We start from the raw sequence: 25,960 nt of genomic DNA, 5'->3' as shown, positions 1-25,960 counted from the left end.
GCCAACATAAGGAAACATATACTCACATATAAAGGGTTTACTTTTTATTTTTTTTTTTGAGATGGAGTCTCCCTCTGTCACCCAGGCTGGAGTGCAGTGGCACCATCTTGACTCACTGCAACCTCCACCTCCTGGGTTCAAGCGATTCTCTTGCCTCAGCCTCCTGAGTAGCTGGGATTACAGGCATGCACCGCCACCACACCCAGCTATTTTTTTTTTTTTTTTTTTGAGATGTCCCTCAGTGGTGCAATCTCGGCTCACTGCAACCTCCACCTCCCAGGTTCAAGTGATTCTCCTGTCCCAGCCTCCTGAGTAGCAGGAGTAACAGACACTTGCCACCACACCTGACTGATTTTTGTATTTTTAGTAGAGACAGGATTTCACTGTGTTGGCCAAGCTGGTCTCCAACTCCTGAACTCAGGTGATCCACCTGCCTCAGCCTCCCAAAGTGCTGGGATTAAAGGTGTGAGCCACTGCATCCAGGCCTATATATTTTTTAAACAATTAAAAATGAATCATAGGCTGGGTGCTATGATTCACACCTGTAATCCCAATACTTTGGGAGGCTGACGCAGGAGGATCGCCTGAGGGCAGGAGTTGGAGACTAGCCTGGGCAAAATAGTGAGATCTTGTCTATACAAAAAAACCCCACAAAAAACAAAAAGCACCAGCATGGTGGTGCACACCTGTAGTCCCAGCTACTGGGGAGGCAGGAAGATTGCTGGAGACCAGGAGAGCGATGCTGCAGTGAGCCAAGATTGTGCCACTGCACTTTAGCCTGAGGGATAGAGCAACAGTTTGTCTCCAAAACAAACAAACAAAACCCCATACTATATATACGTACTGTTGTATACTTTTACTAACCCATAGTTAGCTGTGCCACAATTTACCCACAATTTCTCAGTTGTGAACATTACGGGAAGGAAGGAGAGGGGTGTACAGAAACTCTCTAAGGTTTTCTTCTTTGAATTTGGCTTTATTGAGAAATAATTCATAGACCATAAAGTTTACCCTTTTAAAGTATACAATTCAGAGGTTTTCTTATAGTTACAGAGTTGTGCAACCATCACCACTCTCTAATTTCAGAACATTTTTGTCACCTCAAAAGGAAACCCTGTGAGTTCATGTCCTTCGTAGGGACATGGATGAAGCTGGAAACCATCATTCTCAATAAATTATCACAAGGACAAAAAACCAAACACCGCATGTTCTCACTCATAGGTGGGAACTGAACAATGAGAACTCATGGACACAGGAAGGGGAACATCACACTCCGGGGACTGTTGTGGGGTGGAGGGAGGGGGGAGGGACAGCATTAGGAGATATACCTAATGCTAAATGATGAGTTAATGGGTGCAGCAAACCAACATGGCACATGGATACATATGTAACAAACCTACACATTGTGCACATGTACCCTAAAACTTAAAGTATAATAATAAAAAAAAAAAAAAAAAAGGAAACCCTGAACCCACTAAACAGTCACTCCTCATTCCCTACCTGCCTCTCAGGCCCTGGCAACCACCAATCTACTTTCTGTTTTTATAGATTTACTGATTTCTAGACATTCTGTATAAATGGAATATTATAATATGTTCCTGGCTTTCTTTTACTTTGCATAATGTTTTCCAGGTTCATCCAAATTGTACTTGTATCAGTATTTTATTCCTTTTTATTGCCAATCTCCATGTGATATTTGCACGTTTCTGTAAGTCTAAAATTAGTTCAAAATAAAAAAGGCACACATATATTTTGACCCAAAATATCACTTTAAGAAATGTAATTTACAGAAATAAGAGTAGCAATAATGAGAAAATATGTGCAACAATGCTTATTATAACACTGTTTGAAGTAGCAAAAAAAAAAAAAGGAGGGACTGACATCTCTAGTCTTTTAATAACAAAATATTAAATAAATGTGGTAAATATTTCCTATAATGAAAGTAATAGGCCGGGCATGGTGGTTCACTCCTGTAACCCCGTAACTTTGGGAGGCCAAGGTGGGAGGATTGCTTGAGCTCCGGAGTTTGCAACCAGCCTGATCAATATAGCGAGACACCATCTCTACCAAACATTTTTAAAATTTTTCTGGGCTTGGTGGCAAGTACCTATAGTCCCAGCTACTTGGGGGACTGAGGTGGGAGGATCACTTGAGCCCAGGAGGTCATGGCTACAGTGAGCTGTAATTGTGCCACTGCACTCTAGTCTGGGTGACAGAGTGAGACCCTGTCTCAAAAAAAAAAAAAAAAAAAAGTAACATATGCTTATTGTGTAAATAGAGAAGTCTCGGTTTCCCTATTCGTAAGAGGCTAATAACCTTCCTCATAGGGCTGTATGGATTAAGTTGGGTAATGTGTGTAAAATAGTGCACTGCCTAGTACATAGGAAGTGCTCAGTAAAGTTTAGCTATGATAATAAAAAAATGATAAATGTAAGAAAGATTGCTTTCAATATCCCAAAGCAATCACCAAAGGCCATTACTTCAAAGATACTCCTATTAATATTGTAGTATATTTCCTCCTAGACTTTCCAAATATTACTTTCGGTTTTGGAATTTACTTTTATATAATTGTAACTACAATGATTATTCATTTTCTCTTATTTCTCACATAGCATCAATCATAAACATTTTCTTTTATTACTTCTTATATATTTAATTATAATAGGCATGACAATATATCAGATGAACAGAAGAGCATTTGTTTAACTACTTCCTTATGTTGGGTATATCAGTTATTTTTATGTTTTCACTTTTATAAACAACGCTGCAGTGGATATCTTTACACGTAATGTTTTTTCTATATTTAGAATTATTTCCTCAGATCTGACCCTAGAAATGGTACAACTGAGGAAAGAGTGATTAAGATTTTGAGACTTAAACTGTCTCTGTATCTTTATCCATGCTATTCCCTTTGTCTAAAATGTCTTTCCCTGCACCTCATGTCCAAGTCCAGATCCTATGCGTTCTTCAAAGTCCATTCAAGTCACTTCTGCCATGAAGCCAGCTTCCTCCAATCCCCATAGTGAGAAGTAAGCTTTTTCTCTGTATATTATATACTGTATTTACCTTTCCTATGGCTTATAATAATAATAGCTAAGTTGTATTGAATTCTTAGGTGTTAGGTGTCATGCCTTGTGCTAGGCGTCATTTAGACTCCTCAACAACCCTATAAAGGAGGAACCATTATTATTCCCGTTTTACAAATGGACAAGTCACAGCTCAGAGAGTTCATTCATTCATTCGGTCAGCCAGTAACCCTTTACTGGACACCTTGCTTGGAGCTGCGGGGGAGAAAAACAAGACACTGAGGCTCAGAGAAATCAAGTGACCAGCCCAAGTTCTCATCACCAGAAAGGGGTAAAATTTATACTCAAATCCAGATGAAAAAAAAAAAAAACATGGTCAGTCCAGTCAGGTACAGAAGCTATTTCAGAGTTGAGGAGGGGAGAGGGAGGAGATGTGTAGAAATGTAACAGGGAACAGAAACAGCAGTGAGTACTGGAGGGGAAGGAGCACAGGGTTTGAGTCTTGGCTCTGCCAATTACCAGTTGTGTGACCTTGGACAAATTATTTTACCTTCACCTTATATGGCAACAATAATGGGACTTATCTCACGGGGTGAAGATTAAATGAAATCAAACAAATGCTAGAGTAGTATCTGGCATGTAGTAAATGCTCAGTAAGTGCTTGGTGCTATTATGGATCTGAGAAAGATCACAGAAGACATGGAACCAGGCTCGACTTTTGAAGATGGGTAGGATTTCAAAGAACTTCCAGGCAGAGGAAGCAGGATGGGAATAGCTACAGAGGTGAGAAAAGCAGGGGGATTCATCTGGAATACAGGGGATGAATGTGGTACACTTTCAGAAGGTCTGAGATTAAGCCAAATTCTGCTGCTGTGTGGTCAGTTTCGATTAGCTGTGCTAGTCTAATAGCTCACCCCAACATTTTGGCGGTCTGCCACAGCAATGATTCCTTCTCACTCACACTGCAGTCCATGGTGGGCCAGCTCTGCTGCGCTCCTGGCCACTTTACTCTAGGACCCAGGCTGATAGAGCAGCCCTGATTTGGGATCTTGCCGGCCTTGCAGCAGAGAGAAAAGAGAGACCTAGCAAACCATAAGCTGATACAGACGTGACACATGCCATTTTTGCCCATATTTCACTGGCAAAAGCAAGTCCACGCCAAAGCCTCATGTCAGTGGGGCAGAAAAGTATAACTAGCACAGCCGGAGGGGCTGCAAACTTTCTAACAGTAATGCCATCTGACACAGCCTCCTGGTCAGGTGCATTGGCTTTGGGCAGGTTATTTTACCTTTTCCTCAACTTGAAGAATAGTTGGCCAGGCGCGGTGGCTCACGCCTGTAATCTCAACATTTTGGGAGGCCGAGGCAGGTGGATCGCTTGAAGTCACAAGTTCGAGACCAGCCTGGCCAACATGGCAAAACCCCACCTCTACTAAAAATACAAAAATTAGCCGGGTGTGGCCGGGCGCGGTGGCTCACGCCTGTAATCCCAGCACTTTGGGAGGCCGAGGCAGGCGGATCACGAGGTCAGGAGATCGAGACCATCCTGGCTAACACGGTGAAACCCTGTCTCCACTAAAAATCCAAAAAAATTAGCCTGGCGTGGTGGTGGGCGCCTGTAATCCCAGCTACTCGGGAGGCCGAGGTAGGAGAATGGTGTGAACCTGGGAGGTGGAGGTTGCAGTGAGCCGCGATAGCACCACTGCACTCCAGCCTGGTGACAAAGCGAAACTCCGTCTCAAAAAAAAAAAAAAGTAATAGACAAATGCAAATATTATTGTTAACAAAAAAGAAATCTGGAAAGGTAGGTCAGGGCCAGCTCATGGAAGGGTGAATGACGGCCAAGGGACTTCATTCAGAAAACCATTGAGTGTCTGAGCAGAACTGACGTGTTCTAGTTAATCGAGTGCTAGACAATAAAATATGCTTGCCTCCTTGATGTTTGACCTTGAACTTGCTTCTTTCAACCAAGAAAATGGAAAATGCCACTGCCCTTTTAATTCAATCCAACTCTGCCTAATCGAGCCCCAATACAAGCACACACAGGTGTGTGAGACTTGCACCCCCAGCTGAAGGAGGGAGCCTCAAGTCAGCATGGCGTGGTGCTTGTCCCTGATTGCTGTGACACTCACTTAACAAGGTTAATGAGATTCACAGATGCTTATTGCAAGAGCAATTAACTCCACCACCAATGCAGCCATGCAAAGGTTATAACCTGGGCTGTGAGCAGGCAAGGCTGCCTGTGTTTCTTGGTCTCTTTGCAGGGGTTGCCCAAAGCAGCCAAAAGCTCCAAGCTTGTTCCTCATGCACAAAGCCTCAGTTTTAATTTGATATTTACATTTTGGTTAGGTTTTTTCTTTCCCTAAAAGCACCTAAGATTTTTGAAAGCCCAGTACCAAGGCTCTGGAAGTGAAGGAGGTCAGGACCCAGGAGTAAGGATGGATGTCCTGGGATGGCCAAAGCTACTATCCAGCCTTGGAGCCCAGGCCAGTGACTGTTGGGCCCTCAGGGGGGCATATGTACCTCTAAGATGAAGCTCACTCTTTTCCCTGCTCCTTTTTGTGGAGAGAGGTGGAGCGGCCAAGCATCTGCTCTGGAGCCACAGTGTCTGGACTGAATACTGGTTTCTGTGTGGCCTTGGGCAAGTCACTCAAGCTTTGTGACTTTCAGCTTCTTCACCTATGTGGATTCTATGCGTTAATGCAAGCAAAACATGTCTCACGGTGCCCAATACATTCATCAAGTTTGAACTATGACAAATCAGGCAGGTTCTGGAAATTCGATTCACAGTGTATGAGGAAGGTAAAGAACAGTCACTGTGCCTTGCCACGCAGGGTCCCCCATGCTAGGGGAAGCCTTGGGAGAGAAAACAACCCTGGGTCAGATTTCTCCCATGAGATTCTATCATGACCCAGGGCAGAGTGTTGGAAGGAGGGCCTGCCCTCCTAGGCCTTCCAGGGCGGTGACCTAAGGCCTAAGAAGGCAGCCATATCAAAGTTCCTTGGGCCTGCGGGTTTCAAAATCGCTAAAGCATTTTCTCAATCCCAGGTTAGCTCAAGGGGATTCACCAAGTGGGCTGCCTGGTAAATCCAAGTCCTCACTGCTCAGCAGCCCAGGGGAAGGGAAAGGTGGCCCTGCCACTGCAGCCTGATGAGAAAAGGCTACAAACAGGAGGGCGACATGGAGGGTGCTCACTCTGCCGGCTCAGCAGAGGGGTCGAAGGGGTGGGGCCTGGCTAGCCACCTTGCAGATATTCCTGGGGTTCCGGGGAAGTCTTCTTCACACAAGGTGTAGCCACCCATTCCCCACTCATTCCTCTAACCCGATAGGGGTCTGAATCGGCCACAAGTGGAACTGCAGGCTCAGCGTAGAGTGGAGGGCTCAAGCATGACTCAGCGCAGCGTCCCAGTCCCCACTGTGTGTGGGTGGCCACGAACTATGGGTGGCCTTTGACAAAGCATTTTATTGTTCTGGGACTCAGTTTCTTTATTTGTAAAATAAAGGATGATTTCAAAGATTCCCTTCCAGCTCTAAAATAAAATTATTTAAGAAATGGCCTATTAAATGAATTAGGCTTTATTAGTTTCAAGCACACACTTGTTTTATTACTTTTAAGTCATTCAAATTAGATTCAAATTAGGTTAACCAAGTGTTGCCCTCCAGAGAGCCAGGGACTGGCGTCAATGATGAGATAAGAATAATTCATCACCTCTTATCAATCAGCAGTCCCTAAATGGGTGCTTCAAAAATGCTTGAGTACGCTCGAAAGCACTAAGTTTCTGTAATTTAAATATTCTCACTTTAATCTCATTCACATCTTTCATTTGCTTAGCAAAATCTTTTTTCAGTCCTTTTTTTCCCTATAGTCAGCAGGAGGGGAAATATCCTGGCTACCATCGAAGTGATTGCAAATTCCTAGGCAGGGCAGCCTCCAGTGACAAGGCTTGGCTGAAACAGGATAATTGAGAAATCTCTCTTCCCTCTCCACAACGCGGGTGTCAGAGAGCCAGTGCCAAGGTGAGGTTAAACTTCCGCTGCTCATGGAATGGTGGGGGCCCTCAGGAGCTCCTTGTTTTTGTGTAAACTACAGTTGCCTCCAAGGTCTGGTATTTGGGCTCAGATTCCTGCCAAGGCCTGCGGCCTGCCCCACCCACCCAGCCCAAGCTGGCTTTCCAGGGAACCTCTGTCTTGTCCTTTCTGCTTTTCTGCTTCTGACCGTCCGCCTCAGAAGCCAGAGGCATCTCCATGGCTGGCCTGGCGTCGAGAGCCTGGGAAGTGAAGTGAAGGCAAGTCAGTCAGCTGAGACAACTCCTCCTTCCTTCCGAAAAGGAGGAACTAATTCCGCCTTAAGGCACCGAGCAGGGATGAAATTAACCTGCTTCTTCGAGGTGTGGGTGGCATGGCCAGTTTAGGATGCAGCAAACACCTTCAAGGTTGCCAATTTAACATGCTGGGCGTTACCTGAAAATAACTAGGACTTCCAACTACTGAAGGCGACTGAGGCACAGCTGGGCAGCGGTCATAGGCAAGACAGTCAGGGAGAGAAGCCTGAGGCCCTGGCCTGGCCTGGCCTTCTCATTGCCAGAATACGGCTTAGCAGTCAAGGCCTCAAGCAACATAAACCATCTCCTTGCATGGTTAGGCAAATGCCAAGTCCAATCACTCACACGACATCATTTCTCAAAACCAGGCCTCCTGGGTATTCTCTTCTCTTCACCTCCATCCTTGGAGGAATAGAGTTTGGAAGAGTGGGGCAGACAGGAGATTTCCAGCAGAAGTTAAAAACCCCGAGGCCACCTTATGCCTCTACAATGGTCTCTCTTGAGAACTAAGGAAATAGCAATACAAATCATGCTATACATTTACATAGTAAATGAATATATGACTCGTTCATTACTGAAAATGTACAAAATGTAGAAAGACAAAAACAAGAAAATTTAAATTACATATAATCCCATTACCACATTTTGTCATGGGATAAGCACATTCTGACATTACATCTTTCCACTGCCTTTTCCACCTGGAGTCATCTTTTAACCTCTCAAAGAAGCTTCAATGTTGCATCATTCAACTTCACAAGACTCTCATAAAGAAAGTACTGCCAGTGTAATCGGTGCTGTTTAGCAAACAAAGAAAACAGAGGCTCCCAGCGGTTCTGCCGCCTCAGTTCATGCATCAGTTTCAGCTGTCAGCCCTATGTTTTCTCAGGTGCCTCAACACGGAGGAGCTTCACCATCAAGTAACAAGAACACCCAAGACACCGGAAGGCCAGTTCATTTCACTTTCCCATCAGATGAATTAACCGAGATCACATGCCAGAAATGTTCCCACTGTTTTAAAGTCCACTTTCAAGGAACGGGCACACTCAAGACTGCACGGTTAAGACTCCACTGGGTTTGGGAGGTGGAGGCAGGTGGATCACCTGAAGTCAGGAATTTGAGACCAGCCTGGCCAACATGGTGAAATCCTGTCTCTACTAAAAATACAAAAAATTAGCCAGGTGTGGTGGCAGGCACCTGTAATCCCAGCTACTTGGGAGGCTAAGCTAAGATAATTGCTTGAACCCAGGAGGCGGAGGTTGCAGTGAGCAGAGATCGCACCATTGCACTCCAGCCTGGGCAACAAGAGCAAAATTCTGTCTCAAAAACAAGAGACTCCATTGGGGAAGGTCACTATCAAGGCCACGCCCATGAAATGATGTGCGACCACGACAGTGTCACACCCATCCAAAAAAATAAGGTGTGAGATGGCAAGGTACAGCCTGTCAGCAAACAGAAGTCCATAATCAGGTGCGGGAAATGTGCGGATTCTCCACAGATATTAGAGTGTGGGGAACCGCCCCGATCATGAGGGGACTTCCTTCAATGCCCAATGTAGAGTCTGTGCAACATGGGAGCAGCCTGCTGCTGCCTGAAGGAAGCTGCGGGGGGGTTGTACAGATGTATATATTCAGGGCTTGCGCCTCCTCCCCTCTGTGCAAGAGCACACGCCTGGGAAAATGGGCTTGCTGGCACAGGCTGAGGTATCTAGGCTGACAACAGGAGGGTGACAAGGAGTCTGAACAAGTGAAATGTCAGGAGCACTGCCCAAGAAAACCGCCTCATGGAGAGGCAGCTTATCTGTCATTCCTCCAGGGTGGGGCTTTGAAGCGAGCTTCCTGGGAACAACTCCAGAGGGGCTGGCAGGTGTCCAGGCCAGGCCAGAGAAGCAGGAAGGGAGGGAAGGGCTTAGCTGAGGAAATTGGGCCATGCAAGAAGGAAGTCGTTTCCTCAGCCCTCCTCCAATATGGAGTCTGAATCCAGAGCTAGGCTGGAAGTTCACAGGAAGGGAGAAGAGTTCAAGAGAAGTGAGTCAAAAAGGGGATATGACTGACAGTGTTCTTCAAAAGTAAACTGCATAGGCCAGGCATGGTGGCTCACGCCTGTAATCCCAGCACTTTGGGAGGCCAAGGCAGGTGGATCACTTGAGGTCTGGAGTTCCAGACCAGCCTGACCAACATGGTGAAACCCTGTCTCTACTAAAAATACAAAAATTAGCCAGGTATGATGGCACACGCCTGTAATCTCAGCTACTCGGGAGGCTGAGGCAGGAGAATTGCTTGAACCTGGGAGGCGGAGGTTGCAGTGAGCAGTGAGCCGAGATGGCACCACTGCACTCCAGCCTGGGCGACAGAGTGAGACTCCGTCTCAAAAAAAAAAAAAAAGTAAACTACATGATTCCAATGAACTGGGAAGAGTCAAAAAAGTGTTAAAAAAAAAAAGCAAACTGCATGAGTCCAACAAATGTGTAAACAATGTCTGTCATTGCTAAAATGAATCAGTGAAAACAAGACACCATTAATTATTTTTGTCTATGAAATTGACAAAGAATACGGACTGCAGTTTTTAGCAATTTTTAGCAATTTTAGCAAGTTTTCTGTAGGGCAATTTAGTAACAAGTATCAAATGTATTTTAAAATGGCCATATCTGTTGACCCAGCAATTTCACTTTTAAAAATGTCTCCTACAGACATAAACAGAGGAGCGCCCAAAGAAACACATCAAAATGTTTGGTAAGAAAAAATTGGGACTTACCTATATAATGAAATAGCATGCAGTTTGTTTTTTTTTTTTTTTGAGACAGAGTCTCGCTCTGTCGCCCAGGCTGGAGTGCAGTGGCGCGATCTCGGCTCACTGCAAGCTCCGCTTCCTGGGTTCACGCCATTCTCCTGCCTCAGCCTCCCGAGTAGCTGGGACTACAGGCGCCTGCCACCATGCCCAGCTAATTTTTTGTATTTTTAGTAGAGACGGGGTCTCACCATGTTAGCCAGGATGGTCTCGATCTCCTGACCTCGTGATCCACCCGCCTTGGCCTCCCACAGCGCTGGGATTACAGGCGTCAGCCACTGCGCCCGGCCAATAGCATGCAGTTATTGAAGTCTTATATGTTGCCATAGGAAGATCAGATGTTTACAATATATCACATCAAAGGTTTTGAAACTTTATATATATAGTATTGTACCAAAAAAAACCCTTTCTATAAAATATACAAATCTATGCATAGAGAAACAATGGGAGGTTCTTACATCGAAAGCTAACAATAGCCTTTATCTCCAGGGGAGTGGAAATACAGGTGATTTTTTTGGAGGGGGGAGTATGTTTTCTACATTCTAGATTGAGCATGTGTTATTTTTGTCATGAGATGACATATTTATTATCTAAAAATTGAACAGATTGATCACATCTAGGATTGTGCCTAACCAGAAACTAAAGCTCCTGTGTCATCTAGATTCTGGAAGTACATTCTTAAATCTGCTTTTCTTTCTGAAGTCTTCTCTCCCTCAGTGGAGGCATTTATGTGGACCCCAGGAGTGGGGCACACGGCCTTTTCTCCATACCCATCACCTCAAAATGCCCCAGTGTTTCTTAGTCTCTTTTCAACATATGTGAGCAGATAATGTATCTGGCCCTGAAATTTAAAAACAAAACCAAAGCAATCTAGTGTCAGACACCACCCTTTGAGCCTGCCCCACTCCCAATAATTGCTGAGCTGGGCATCTGTCCCAGCTGGGGATTGGACGATGGGTGTCTGTGATGATGGCTCTGCCTCCCCCACAGCATCTGTGTAAGAGGCACTCCATTTATTTGCAGATTCCCATTCTGCTGTGGATGCTCTTTCAAGCCCTCAACTGAACTCTGAGTGAACGAAGCTGGGGGAAGTCCCCAGAGTGATGTGTGAGGGTACCAACTCCCCTTCCCGTCCAGGAAGCCAAGACCCTGAAAACTTGTGGTGGGCCTCAAATACCCACCAGGTCTCGGGGTCCTCACGAGCTCCTTTCTCTCCCTCAGGCACAGCCAACGTCAGCCTGGTGTGGTGGATATGGAGGTGTCAGGCAATGAGTCTTGCTGCATATCTACCCCACTCCCCAAAAGTGGCAAAGTGCAAACTGTTATTCACTCAAACTGCCACTTGATTATGTTGAAAGCCGGTTACTGAACCCAGAGAGAACAGTCTTCATGGTGGGTAGGAGCTTCCTGTCAAGAAGAGTTAATTTTAATTCTTCCACTGAGCTCAACCTCAAAGTGAGGTTGATTGCTACTCAGCAAGATGGACCACATTAGCGGCGGCTTTAATTGGGCGCAGATCTATGTCCCCAAAGCATAATGTTTGTTGTATACATACTTTGGGGCAAGACGAAAAATGAAAAGCAGACCTTTCTGAGGAAAAATGGAAAGCACAATGTGTCCCACGGTCAGAATGGCCACACTAAGAGCCAAGTGGAGGGGGGCTCAGTGGGACTTCCCACCTCCCCATGCCACAGTTCTGATGGGCTGTCTGCAAATGTTTCCAAATGCTCAATTCCCTTCCCAAACACTGGACACCATCATGGTTCTCATGCCAAATAAAAAGCTCCAGGAAACCAGTGAAAGACGAGCACGCCCTTGGCCGAGGGGCCATGGCATATATTTCTGGTGTGAGGCTTCCTCTTGGCCCAGGGTGTTGGTCCCTGCTAGCATCTAACATGGTCACTTCTGTCCACATGCTTTTACTAGTGGCCTTGAGATGAGCCCTCAGCTGGAGTGCAATGCCAGTTTTACCCTCTTAACTGGTACGGCTCCAGACCCTTGTCACGTCTTCCCTGAGCTGAAATCCTGGTCTTTGTGCTATTGAGGGAAATGTCTTCTTAAACCCAGATTGTATCACTTCTCTTTAAACACTCTCTAAAGCTCTCCTTGACTCCCAAACACAGATCCTAGCATCCAGGATCCCCACACATCAGCCAGATTGATTTTTCTTTTTCTTTCTTTCTTTTTTTTTTTTTTTTAAGACAGAGTCTCTCTCTGCTGCCCAGACTGAGTGGTGGTGCGATCACAGCTCACTGCAGCCTCAACCTCCCTGAGCTGAGGTGATCCTCCCACTTCAGCCTCCCCAGTAGCTGGGACTACAGGCACATGCCAGCACACCCATATCTTGTAGAGATGGGGTTTCATGATGTTGCCCAGGCTGGTCTTGAACTCCTGGTCTCAGGCCACCCTCCCGCTTTGGCCTCCCCAAAGTGCTAGGATTACAGGTGTGAGCCACCTTAAATCACATGAGGTCAGGAGCGATTGATCTTTAAAATCAGATGAGGTCTGGCCAGACTGATCTTTAAAAAAGTAAAAAATGCTTACTTCTTTCTTAAAATCCTCTAGTGGACTTCCACCACACTTGCAATAATACTCCTTCCTATGGTGGGCAGGGCCCACCACGAACCAGCCCCTCTACCTTTCCAAACTCCTATTCCCCTTGCCACTTCAGCCACACTGGCTTCCTTCCTGTTCTCAGCACTTTTTCCCTCTTCCTGGATGAAACACTTTCTAACTCGTCCTCAGCCTTCTCATCACTCAGTCTTGGCTTAAACACCACCTCCCCACAGTGGCCTTTCCTGACTGCCTTGCCTGAAGCAGGACCACAGTCATTTTGTATCATGTCATGAAGTTTTAGGTCCTTCGGATAGCTCTCACTGCTATCTAAAATTATCTTTACTTGTTTTTATTTCCTACCCCCTTTAGTATCTGACCTTCCTGAGGGACCTTCACTAACCTGTTCACTTCTTTTGTTTTTTTGAGACACAGTTTCACTCTGTCGCCCAGGCTGGAGTGCAGTGGCGTGGTCTCGGCTCACGACAACCTCCACCTCCTGGGTTCAAGTGATTCTTGTGCCTCAGCCTCCCAAGTAGCTGGGACTGCAGGCATGCGCCACCACACCCAGCTATTTTTTGTTTTTTGTTTTTGTATTATTAGTAGAGACAGGGTTTCGCCATGTTGGCCAGGCTGGTCTCGCTCCTGACCTCATGTGATTTGCCTGCCTCGGCCTCCCAAAGTGCTGGGATTACAGGCGTGAGCCATTGTGCTCGGCCCCTGTTCACTTCTTTACCATCAGCACCCAGCACAGTGCCTGGCACACAATAGATTGCAAATCATTATTTGGGGATGGATAATTGATTACAGGAAATAGACAATGCTTCCTGAAAGGCCTTCGTTGTCTCCAGCCTCCATACCTCAGATGGTGCTGTTTCCTTGGCTTGGCCCACACTTGCCTCCTTCTTCCCCTCCATCACCAAATGTTGACACTTGTAGTGACACAGGCCTCTCCCTGCCCCACCCCACAGGCAGGAAGAACCCGTGTTTCCTCTGGCAGCCCATCTCCACTCCGGCCCAACATGCTGCCTTCTCATCGAGTCATATTTCAGAGCCATCTACTTCAAGAGGATTTTAGTGTTCCTGGAAATTCTTGCCTAGAAAGATAAAGCTGTAGCCCATTAAATAACTTTACTGCTGGCTTCAAGAACTTCCCTGCAATTAATTCAAACAACAGATGGCTCAAAAAGCCCTCCTTCTCAGAACAATGCTCTGCCCAGCTGGGCAACAGCTCCGCAAAGCAACACTTTCCCGTTCACATCGTGCCAACGTGAATTTGTGAACTTTGCCCAATCCCAATCCAATCCTCTTATGGAAGGCCTTGCTTTAAACCATTCAGTTGAGCCTCCATCTCCAAACCCTAAAAACATCCAGCAGGTTCAGAGCAGAGGCTGGGTGAAGGCAGCCCTGATGAACAGGTTATTCTGGAGGGCTTTCAGGCGATTTGGCAGGTCCAGATCTGCGACCACCGTAGAGTCCAGCACCAGGCTCCGCTGTGTATACTGAATGATGAAAGAACGAATGGACGAACGAACAGCTCAGCTTGCCTACCCCAGCCTCCACCCTGTCCTTTCTTGAGACAGCCGAGCCAGAATCACAAAACAGTGCAGGTGGCCTAGGGGACCGGGTAAGAGCAGAGCTTTGGGACTTCATTTGCAATAACTAGTCTTTATTCTGGAACTGGAATTCACGTCGGAAAGCGTGGGTGGCCCCTGAGTTTCCCGCGCGCACACAGATTTCTCTCTCCTGCGCCCAGGGCGACGGCGCTGGACCGCTATAGGCTGCAGAAGGCGGGGTTCACGCACGTGCTGAACGCGGCCCACGGCCGCTGGAACGTGGACACTGGGCCCAACTACTACCGCGACATGGACATCCAGTACCATGGCGTGGAGGCCGACGACCTGCCCACCTTCGACCTCAGTGTCTTCTTCTACCCGGCGGCAGCTTTCATCGACAGAGCGCTGCGCGACGACCACAGTAAGAGACCCGTGGCCCCGCCCCGATCCGCCCCGATCCGCCCCGCCCCTCCCCGCCCGGGCTCGCCCCGCCCCTCCCCGCCCCGACTCGCCCCGCCCCGCGCCGACTCGCCCCGCCCACAGCCTAGGCCCCGCCCCGTCCCGCTAAGGCTCCGCCCCTAGCCTAGGCTCCGCCCTTAGCCCAAGGTCTCCCCGCCCGCGGCCCAGGCCGGAAGCGGGATGTGCGCGTGCGAAATCTCTGTCTGTCGCAAAGGTAGGCCACTGGGACTGCTTGTGGCCGAGGGTAAAGGTCCGAGCCCCTGGAAGCTGTGAAGGTTTAAGGACCTGCACCACGCAGCGTGCTGCTGGTGGGGTTCGGGCCTTGATTGCAGCTCTCGGGAATGGAAATAGGGCGTAAGAAAAAAAGGCCTTTTGGTCGGAGTCTTTGCTAAAGAACATTTGCCATCCTTCAAAAGGCAGAGGCGGTCTGGGAGCCCTCAAAGCTGGGACTGCGGCCGGAGACACTAATTGTGCCCGGGCCTGAACCCAACTAGTAGCCAAGGGCTTTGATGCCAGAAAACTCTCAGGGAGCTGACTTGAGTGGGAATCCATGGAGAGACCTTAAATTCTCCTGCCCACCAACCCAAGTTCACGGCCCACCTTCTCGCCGCCATGTCCCCAGTTAACACTCAGCCTAGTGAGGCCTCCAGTAGAAAGCTGACAAGCTGGGCTTTACTGGCACGCTGTATTTGGGGTATAATTTGGGTTTTGCACCTCCAGCGTCCAAGTTTTCCCAGTGTTAATTATCCAGCTTTTAAATCACAGTGCTAGTCTTTGTGCTCAGAATGCACTGTTGGCTACCCTAATCCAGCAAAGGCTACAAGGCTATTTTGGAGAGAAGGGCACAGCTTAGGGACACATCAGGGGTAAGACAATATACAGTTATTGCTGCAGGGTGTACTTCAGTGGCATTCCACAGAGGCCAGAGGGACTTCAGCTCCCTGATCTGTGCTCTGACTTCAGCCCAATGTGTCACACACCCCTTTGTGGAGCCATCACTTAATTCAGGGTATCCGGTTACTGAAAGCCTTTCTTGCCACAAGAGGTTGTGATTACAAGGCTCAGTGACTGACCAGTCTGCTGCAGGAACTTGCAACCTGGAGCTGGGCCTAGGCCAGGTCTGCTGGACAATATCAGACCTTAATGGACATCCCAAGGTGACCCTGGCCCCACAGCCAACCATAGCCACCAACAATTTGTCATTATTTTGGCTCAGAAAGCAATGTCACAATGAAAAAAAAATCCTTAGAGCTAACATGCCTGTATTAGAAGAGGCCTCATTTCCAGGCCTTCCTTTTGTGAGTCTATTTATAAACCATCTTTTGTGCTGTGTACATTCTGGGTTTCCAAGCAGGATCAAAAACGCAACTGAACTGAGTCATCACCACAAGATAAAATTTGCCTCATAGTATTTGAAGTTAACTGAAAACATATTTGACATGAAAAAAAGACTGCAACAACCTAATCCTTCAGTTTCTGTTTAATGCACTCACTTGCCATTACTATATTTTAGACCTTACCCGTCATGGAAGGGGCCTGGCAGACTTCGGAGAAGACAGGGCTGGGTTTACATTTCTGTCACACAATTTACTAACGATGTGATTTCTCTGAGCCTTGGTTTCTCCATCCAGTGATAAAAATATTTACCTTCAGAGGTTATAATGAGGATCAGCAGTAACGCACTTAAAACGCTTAGCATAGAACCTGGCGGACAGCAGGCTCTCGGATGTATTTGATAAAGCATGGTCATACACCGTGAAGCACATAACCATGCCAGCATGTGCACATCATCATCATAAAGTTTCCAATCCTCAAAGAAAAAAAAAAGACATTCCAACTTTGAACTGTAAGATATATGAAAGCTTGTTTTAGGTTCCTGGCACTCAATTTTAGGGTCTGCCCCCACTGCCAAATCCAGAAAGAATCAGGCTCTCAAGTCGAAGCTTAGGCCTAGGCAGATGACAGAACATTATGAGGAGGTGTCAGGCTGCTGTGGATCATGACTTAGACCAGGTGGCACCTAGCAAACGAAGGGCCAACGGAGGAGAGTAGATACTCAGATCAGAGACTATGAGTGGGATAGAATGAATGGATGCGAGTGCCGGGTCTCGACCAGATGGCTAGGGATGGGGAGCAGGACATGATCCCACTGGAGATGGCAGAGTAGGCTCTGCTCTCAGCACCTTTGCACTGGCATAGCTAAAGAATTCAAGTCAGGGCTCAAACGCCTACCCTGCAGAACCACACAGAATGTAAACAAAGGAAGCTGGCTGCATGTACAGCAGAGGGGTGTGGGGAGGGGGCACTTGTGGCTAAGCAGACAGCCCTGTACCCCTTCAGAGGGGCACCTGTCACTCAGCCTCAGCTAATGCTTGTCTTGTGAGAGTCAGTGCAAATGTGGGAGATCTGACTTTTCAGAAGTCTCCAATCTGGATTATAAAATCACTCGATTTTTCGGTCTTGGCGACAGATTGAAATTTCTTAAAATGCTGCAAAGGACAGACTAAAGCAACCCAATGGCCATCGGGTTGTAACCTGTGCCCCGAGTGGCCAGAGCAACCAAACAAAATGCCCGCTAGCTCAGGAGCAGCAATGCCACAAACTTCATACCCAGTGGACGGCAGGTGCTCAGCCCACCTGCCACATGCAGTGGGTGGCCCAGTTGTGTCTAGGCAAGGGACACTGCTTGGCATTTTAGTGCCAGACCCAAGGGAAAACCAAGGGACACTGCTTGGCATTTTAGTGCTGGACCTACTTGTATGTTTCTTACACTCTCTATGTAAGCGGTGTGGATAGACAGTCTGGCCAAAAAGCAAGGCATCACTCTTTGCTTCCTCTTGTCTATGTTCTTTGTTCTCATTGACTGGTTTCAGCCAAGTGTACACCATTCCCCCCACCCGGCTTCTCACAGCCAGTCTTTTTCACTCTTTTTGAAAAGCGTTCCTTGTGGAGCTATACTCGTGGGCTGTAATCAGCCCCTGGGGCCCTCTCCCACCCCATCACTACCCTGACTTGACCCTTTAGAAAGAACTCCCCAGGCAACCTCAGTCACTCTTAAAATATCTCGGAGATAATCCAGTCCCTGGTCCTGCCCTGACAGCTGGGCAAACAGAGGCCCAGAGAAGACAAGTGAAGTGCCCAGGGTCACAGAGCTAATCAGAGGCAGCGCCATCAGGACACCTGCCTACCAGCGGGGATTCCTTCTGTCACCGAGGCCTCACAGAAGAGTCCTCTGCCCTTATTTTGAGCACCTGGTGACTTTGCTGTATAAGAGGTCACCGAATATCATGGAAGGCGAGTCATGCCAGCTGGTTATAGGATCTGTAAAAACTGAATTTGTCACTCTTCATCAGAAAAAGAAGTACTCACAAAATACAGGAACCCCACTTGGGTTGCTTTAACTGCCCCCGATGCGGCATCCTCCGAGGTGAATTAGTGTGGTTTTAATTTAATGAAGTCTTCTAAGAAACTCCAGGGCAAATGCCACGAGGCACTAAAGATCAGATTTTAGTATCACACTCTGCTTTTGGCTGCTCTTTCTTGTTCTTAAACAGTCCATAGTCTGCTTTTGAAGGCATCTTAAAATCTATTATGGATAAGGAAGTATGAATAAATAAATGAAGCCTGCTTTCAAGCAGGAGGTTGATTCTCTGGTGCTTCTAATAAGCTTTAACCGACCAGATTTTCACTGTTTTTTTCGTTTTTGTTTTTTTGAGATGAATCTTGCTCTGTCACCCGGGCTGGAGTGCAGTGGCATGATCTCCACTCACTGCAACCTCCACCTCCCGGATTCAGGCGATTCTCCTCTTTCAGCCTCCCAAGTAGCTGGGAGGTGCCCACCACCACACCTGGTGAATTTTTGTATTTTTTAGTAGAGACAGGGTTTCACTATGTTGGCCAGTCTGGTCTCCAACTCCTGGCCTCAAGTGATCCATCCGTCTCGGCTTCCCCAAGTGCTGGGATTAGAGGCGTGAGCCACCACGCCCGGCCGATTTTCACTGTTTGCAGGGTCTCTTGCCCTATCTCCCTCCAGCCCCGGCAGTTCATAATACACCTTGCACCTTTTTTCTCAGAACTTCCACACACCTAGAACCTCTTGGGAAGAAGTAAGGGCTCTACCAGAATTTCTTTGCAAGTTGCTAAGAAAGGCAGGTTCCCAGATAGTGCATGAGAGATGGGCAGAGAGCATCTCCTGAAAGCAAGGAAGGAGTCTGCTTAGCAAGGAGCACACCTGGCTGGGGGGCGGGGCATGGTGCAGGGTAACAGCCTTAGCCTGTGTCTGATTTTCATGACAGAGGCCTACCTTCCAGTCACTCCTAAAAGCATGCAATTGAGGAGCAGTAGAGATTCTGGATTTGGATTTTCGTTTTTTGAGATGGAGTCTTGCTCTGTCGCCCAGGCTGGAGTGTAGTGGCGCGATCTCAGCTCACTGCAACCTCTAACTCCTGGGTTCAAGCAGTTCTCCTGCCTCAGCCTCCCGAGTAGCTGGGACTACAGGTGCACCACCACGACTGGCTAATTTTTGTGTAGAGACGGGGTTTTGCCATGTTGGCCAGGCTTTAACCACATGGACTCCAGGTGCTCTGATTGTATGTGAGAACATAAGGACCTGCAAGCATAGGTATGCACTAGCTGCTGCTATTCCTAAAGATGAACTCTGGTCAGGCATGCCTCAAGGGCTCTGACTGTAGTCAAGAAGAAAAGTATCTCCAAGCATGAGAGGGGTGCTGATCTCTCCCACTGCAACAAGTGTGCTCTGGCCAGGGAGACCCTAGGAGCTCTGACAGAAGTTGGGAAATAAAAGCCCAACACAGTTACAGTGCTGGCCCCTGTGACTGTAAGAGATGTGCTCTGGCATGATGGGTCTCAGCTGATCTGACCACAAGAAGGAAAAAAAGTGTTGCCTGGACCTTGATGCTTCTCAATAGGGCTGACTCCTCCAATAGTAACAGATGTGCATTCACCCAGCTTGAACTCCCAACCTCAAGTGATCCGCCCACCTCGGCCTCCCAAAGTGCTGGGATTACAGGTGTGAGCCACCACGCCCAGCCTCATGCCCTAGTCTTGGAAACAAAATTCAGCTCTTGGAGCTCCTACCAGAGCTGAGTGTCCTCTGTCCCTCCTTTTCCCCTTTCTCTCCCGCTCCCTCCACCTCCCCCTTTCCTGCCACCCCCTCCATCTCCCTTCCAATTCTTGCTCCCCTCCCCTCTGCCACTTAACAGAATTCAGGCCCCCAAAAGGCTTAATGAACTACAGCTTTCATCTGTTTCAAGTACTGAGTCATGACAGAAAGAATTACCCTGTTTTCTGGGAGAGGAAGAAACGCTTTGGTTATCAGCAGGGCTGGCCAGAGGCCCGGCAGCCTCCGGAAAGGTCTGTGGGATTTGAATGCCAGGGGTAGACATGCATCCAGCTGGACACATTCACACCCCAGGAGTGCGGTCATGCCAGGGAGAACCTGGGACCAGCCTCCCCCAGACCCGAAACAGCAATCAAGAAGTGGGTGCTTGCTTTCTGGCCATGATGCTCAGGGGAAAGGCAGCCCAGCCACACTGTAGGAGCTCAGCAGCCATTCGTTAGCACAAACAAATTGTACTAAAATCGAGTTATTTACAGGGCTATTTGCCTTCTCAACAACCCTATGAAGAAGACACCGAGAGTGTCCCCGTTCTACAGAGGCAGCTGTGGGGCACAGTGCCGAGTCACTTTCTGTGGGCTAGAGGGTGACAGGATGGGAGTGGGCCCTACCTGTGCCCCCAACACCTGCCCCTCAGTGTGGGTTTTCTTCTCCCTGCTCCATCTGCAGGTAAGATCCTGGTTCACTGCGTCATGGGCCGCAGCCGGTCAGCCACCCTGGTCCTGGCCTACCTGATGATCCACAAGGACATGACTCTGGTGGACGCCATCCAGCAAGTGGCCAAGAACCGCTGCGTCCTCCCGAACCGGGGCTTTTTGAAGCAGCTCCGGGAGCTGGACAAGCAGCTGGTGCAGCAGAGGCGACAGGCCCAGTGCCAGGATGGTGAGGAGGAGGACGGCAGGGAGCTGTAGGGCCAGCAGAGGCACTTGGGGACAGAGGGGAGAGGCAGAACATAGCCCTGGCCTAGGACTCCAGAGAAGGGACGGTGAAACCGAAGCTCAACTTCTTCCAAACCATCTTGTTCAACTTCCCCATGTGTGCTGGGGACAGGGAGGACCCAGAGCTGCCCCCAGGCAGAGCTGAGTGCTCAGCCTCTCAGCAAAATGGGAGGGACGGGCTCCCCGGCTCTGGGTCACAGAGGAGCATGCCACACTGCACAAAGTCTCCTGCTTTGGTTTTGTTTTTTTTGGTGAGAAGGAAGAGGGAAAGGATTTTAAAATGTGTAGGCATTATGTTGTGATTAAACGTTTGGCTTTGTCTGAAAGGAAAGTCACCTTCTTATAAAAAGTATTTTAAAATAGAAATTGCTTTTCCAAGCACAGAACGGTACCGGGCGAGCGGTGTCACAGGAGCGCCTGTGTAGCCGTGGAGGCCCCTTCCCGGGCATCCTGCGTTTCTGTGGCATCCCCTGCACCCCGTTTGTCTTTTCAGCGGAACCCCTAGGCTCGCGCCACCATCTCTAGATGTGCTCCTCCAGCAGGGTGGGGAGGGGTCCTGAACCCCTGTACAGAGGCCCCTGCTTTAGGCTTCCCCCACTTTCCCAAGGGACCCAGGGCTCCTCAGACTCTTAGCCAGGGCTGCCACTACTCAGAAAAATTCAATGAATTGTGGTGAATTTGGACAAGTAGTAGTTTGACTTTCTAATTTTGGGGAAAAAAAGGGAGGAGACCCTCTCTAGCGGGGACCTCAGGGAGGCTCTTTTCATGTAGGTTCTGGTCAAAGCAACACGAGCTGCTTTTCAGTCATAGCAGAAAGTATTTGCAAATTGTTGTCTGCTATGGAATGGGACGATGGGGCAGCCAGGTAAGCTCAGGTGTGGAGTTTGCCTCCCTGAGAACTAAGCCAGGCACGATGGCTGCGTGATTTCCACTCTGAAGGAGAAAACAGCAGCAGGCATGAAGCAGATAGTGACAGCTTCCAGGGCCAGGAATCCCAAACCAGACAGAAACCAAAGAGAGTTGCTGCTGTTGGAGATGCTGGCCATCAAGGACCAGGCATGGAAACGGCCTGGAGAAACCAGCATGTCATAAAGGCCTTCTAGGAAAAAACGAAAAGGGGCCTGGTTCTTCAGTTTGGTTGTGGTTTTCAGCAGAATGAAAGAGGAAGTTATTGATGGGTGGAGGAGAGAGTCCAGGGCCTCAGCAGATGTGTAAGCCACCTGAGAGTCACCCTGTGACCTTTGGGGATATGCCCTGCTTTTGTGCCCCTGTGGCTGGGCCTGGCTTCCTGGGACTGCCCCGAGTCTGCTCTGAGAGTCGCCTTGGCCCAGGAGGAGCCAAGGCCCTCATGTTAACATGCACACAGGGCTTGGGGGGACATTCCCCGGGGACTCCCTCATGGTAAGAGCACTGGTCTTCTAATACATTTTGAAACCTGAAACATTGCAAAGGGGTCGCAAAGCAAAAAGGCAAAGATGATACAGAAATAGAAATGTGCAGTGATTGGTATATCCTGGTGCTAAGACAGAAAAGGGGGGACATGTTCCCTCTGAAAGCGCGACAGTCCTGAACTGGACAGAGATTGGGTCTATCAGTCACAACTCATGAGGCTGTGAGGGAGAGAGCAATACTGGGTGTATGACGACTACGGATGATGGAATTGCTTAATGACTCATACTTGGGTGTGAGGGGACCATATTCCAGCTCTTGGGAAAGAGATGCAGGCCAAAAGGGATCCAGGGCCATAGTGGCCCCAACCTAGGCTTCCCCATCAGGATCCTGCTACCCCGGTCTGAACTCGGTTATTGCTTAGCTCTGATTTGTTCCATGTCCAGAGAGAAGCCAGTATTTCTATTTTAATGAATATTTACATTTAGATGGATTCACATTGGGGAAGATAGAGCATAGCTAGGTGCATTGTTGGTGTTTCCTGAGCGCCCCACACCTTCCTCATGCTCTCATCTGTCTGTGGGACTCTGGGTCCTGCTGAAGGCAGCAGAAGCTGAGAATGGCAAAGTTGCGGTTTTGGTCTCTTCTAGATGACTCCTGGGAGCCAGAGGCAGGAGAAAGGAGGAACAGAAGTTTTTGCAAAAGTGTTTCAAGTCTTCAGAAGTAAGATATTAAATATTTGTTTGGTCACCAAGTGTCTATTGAGAACCTACCACATGCCAAAACCTGGGTTAGGGGCCAACAGGAAAAATGAAAATGCACATTGTGATAAGGCACAATGCAGGAAATAGGCATGGAGGTGGAGAAAAGTGGGGAAAGGGAAGAAACCCTCTTTAGGCGGGGTGGTCAAGGAAGACCTCTCCTAGACTTGAAGGCACAAACCTTCCAAATGTGCTGGAGAATTCGAGGCTGAGGAACTGCCCATCAGTGAGGCCGGAGCTGGTGGCTGAGAGTGGGAGTGGAAGGAGAGGGGCAGAGGGACTTGATTCTATTCCAGGTACACAGAAGATTCACTGAAGGGTTTTAAGCCGGGGAATGGTATGATCTGTTTCAAGATCACTCTGGAAAGATCCTTTGGCTGAAGTATGGAGAACAGGTTGTAGAGAGTTAAGGCATGAGGCAAGATCAGTTAGGAGGCTGTTGACAGGAAAGGAGGAGATGGGCTGGACTGACAGCACCAGGGGATTCGTATTCAAGCGTATTTTGGAATTAACCCAGAAAATGGACGGGACCTGCCGAGATGGGGAGGGAAATGAGGGCTAACTGATCTGGTTTCTCGGCGGTGCTTTAACACTGAGATGGGGTGGACCAGAGCAGGAATGGAGGAGCGGTCGGAAATCACCAGTTCCGTTGTCATGCAGATGTACAAAAGGTGTCCCAGGTCATTTGACGTGGCATCTAAAGCTCAGAGGAATGTTCCCAACTGGGGATGTAATTCCGGGTGTCACCTGCAGAGAGGTGGAATTTGAAGTCATCATACTAGATGAGATGATGAGAGAAAAGTGAGAGAACACTCCTGGCCCGAGCGTGGCAGAACATCAATGTTTATAGCTAAGCCTGGGTGGAGGAGGAAGGTTCAGGAAAGGGGACGGAGAAGGTAGAAGGAACGATGGAAACCTGGGTACAGAGAAATGGAAGGTGCTGCTTCATAATGTAACAGTACTTGTACTTTGAGTATCTAAGATTGATTGTAGACCAAGGCTTGCTCGCAGCCACAAAGGAATCTGTATTTATATAGCACTTAACAGTTTTTACAGCAACATGTATTCATTAGCCAAGCCTTTAAATCAGAGAGGTGACAAGTTAGGGCCTTTCGGAATACAGTGTCCTAGAAAAAAAGAGTTGGGATTTGGAAAGAGCTGGGTTTGTTTCAGCTCACATATTTTAGCTGGGTGAGTTTGGGTAATTAATGTAGCTTAATCTGAGCCTCAACCTCCTGATCTGTACATTGGAAAGAATGGCCCCATTTCCTGCACAGGGTGGGTGTGTGGGAGGAGTTTGTGAAAGCTTTGTGACAATATTGTGGGTCATTACTTCTAAAATAGAATGTTGGTGAGGAAGGCGGATGCCCGCACACCTGGGTAGGCACCACTTGCAACTATTAAAAAGTGAGGCTGGCAACTGACCACCACTTGGTACGACTCTTATAAATAACAGAACACAGTTAGGGTTTAAATGATGTGGCCTGTTAATAAATCTCAATCTAATGGTGTATTTCAGCTTTGATGAATCCAAGTTCCTGTTTCGCCAAATCCTTGGCGTCACATTCAGATGTGAACTGATTTCTCTAGTGAGAGTAGGTGAGGTGGAGGGCAGGGTGTTCTGAGGCCATCTCAGATCAGCAGTTTCCTTCCTATGCTAAGCCTTTCTGTTCCATCAAGGAATGTTGGGACTGGGGCCAGCGGGGAAGCTCCTAGTCCTAGCTATGCTGCAGTCCTTAAGGACCCTGGGCAACCGAGGTGTCCCTGGGACTGTTCTTAGATTAAGGTTTGGCAGGTCTGGGGCAATGATCGGGACTCTTCCACAAGTTCCCTTAGAGGGCTGTTAGGCTGGCAGGGTATGGGAACTCAGACATCGCACAAACCACAAGGTGTGATTAGCAGGCCATGGCCAAAGGGAACACAGAGGGGAATCTCAGCCCCCAGAGAATCTTAACCCAAGAGGAAAGAGACAAAATATGTGACAGGTTGGAGCCCATTGGGGGCTCTGTGTAGCTTCCTGATCAGATTGCTTCCAGGCCCCAACCCCACCTCCAGGGCTTGGGCAGCCTGTTGCCCGATGTGTGGCCCACTGGGCTGCCCAGTCCTTGGCCACTCCTGAATGGATGCAGCGCTGGATTCGTGCAGGCATAGACCACCACTTCCCACTCTGAGGATGGCTGATAGGTTTCTTTTCCTACTAGCACAGCAGCTTAAATGGATCTTTTCCCCTTGTGCTGAAGGCCCTTCAGACGTGTCTTCTTGGAAGCCCTCCCTCAGCTGTTACATATATTACCCCCATTGACTTTGTAGTTGAGGAAGGAAGGGACTAAAAGATAAAATCGTGACACTAAACCCAATACACTTTGTAACTGTGAAAGAAAATAATGATAAGGGTGAGAGTACAAGGCAGAACTCCACTGGGTACCCTCCGTCTGCACAAGGCCTTTTATTCTGCTGTGTACGCTGTATCCTGCCTTTGCACGATTTTGGGTCCACTTTAAGGCTTATGTCTATGCTTTGTAAAACAACTAATTTTTGTGTGTGTGTGTGTTGAATCAACAGTGCGAAAGCACTTTTTTCCTCCACAGGGTAGTGACCTGCTTAACAGAGGAGTTGCGAGCACACATGTTCAGACACCTGGAGAGCTTATTAACGGGCTAGTTTCACACGGGTGCTAGGTCAAGCATTCATTTCTAGACTTGTTGCTCAAATAACCAAATTCAAGCAACACTCAGAACTTTCTCTGAACGCTATACTTGTGAATATTCACTTTTGGCAGGGGGTCTAAACTTTAGACTCTAAAGAAAACATACAATTAATCATTCACAACAGAGCAAAACGTTCACACTTTTTAAAAAGAAAACCATTTTTCAAATATACAATCCCAAATTGGGTGCTTTTTTGGTATGAATCTTTATAAAAAGGAAGTTTGCTACCCTGGTGCAAGGCTCGGAGGGGTGTTTCTACAGACAGTGCGAGTGAGGCAGCTGGATATTTGTGCGGGATCTCTTTGCAAATGAAGATCAAAGTCCAAAA

The 25,960-nt window shown here is 48.0% G+C and overlaps 1 protein-coding gene across 1 annotated transcript in view; it reads left to right on the top strand.

Moving 5' to 3' along the window:
- Nucleotides 1-21,100, top strand: part of DUSP29 (dual specificity phosphatase 29) — a 38,828-nt gene extending 17,728 nt beyond the window's left edge. Inside the window, exons 3-4 of the mRNA XM_032170687.2 lie at nucleotides 14,441-14,661; nucleotides 20,506-21,100. Of these exons, the coding sequence (XP_032026578.1) occupies nucleotides 14,441-14,661; nucleotides 20,506-20,747 (463 nt within the window). The 3' untranslated portion in view covers nucleotides 20,748-21,100. The remainder of the gene's footprint in view (nucleotides 1-14,440; nucleotides 14,662-20,505) is intronic.
- Nucleotides 21,101-25,960: the final 4,860 nt, after the last annotated feature.

Source organism: Hylobates moloch, unplaced genomic scaffold (genome assembly GCF_009828535.3).
Source record: "Hylobates moloch isolate HMO894 unplaced genomic scaffold, HMol_V3 SCAFFOLD_3, whole genome shotgun sequence".
NCBI lineage: Eukaryota > Metazoa > Chordata > Mammalia > Primates > Hylobatidae > Hylobates > Hylobates moloch.
The sequence above is the reverse complement of the archived record's forward strand: the minus strand, read 5'-3'. Positions and strand labels throughout refer to the sequence as shown.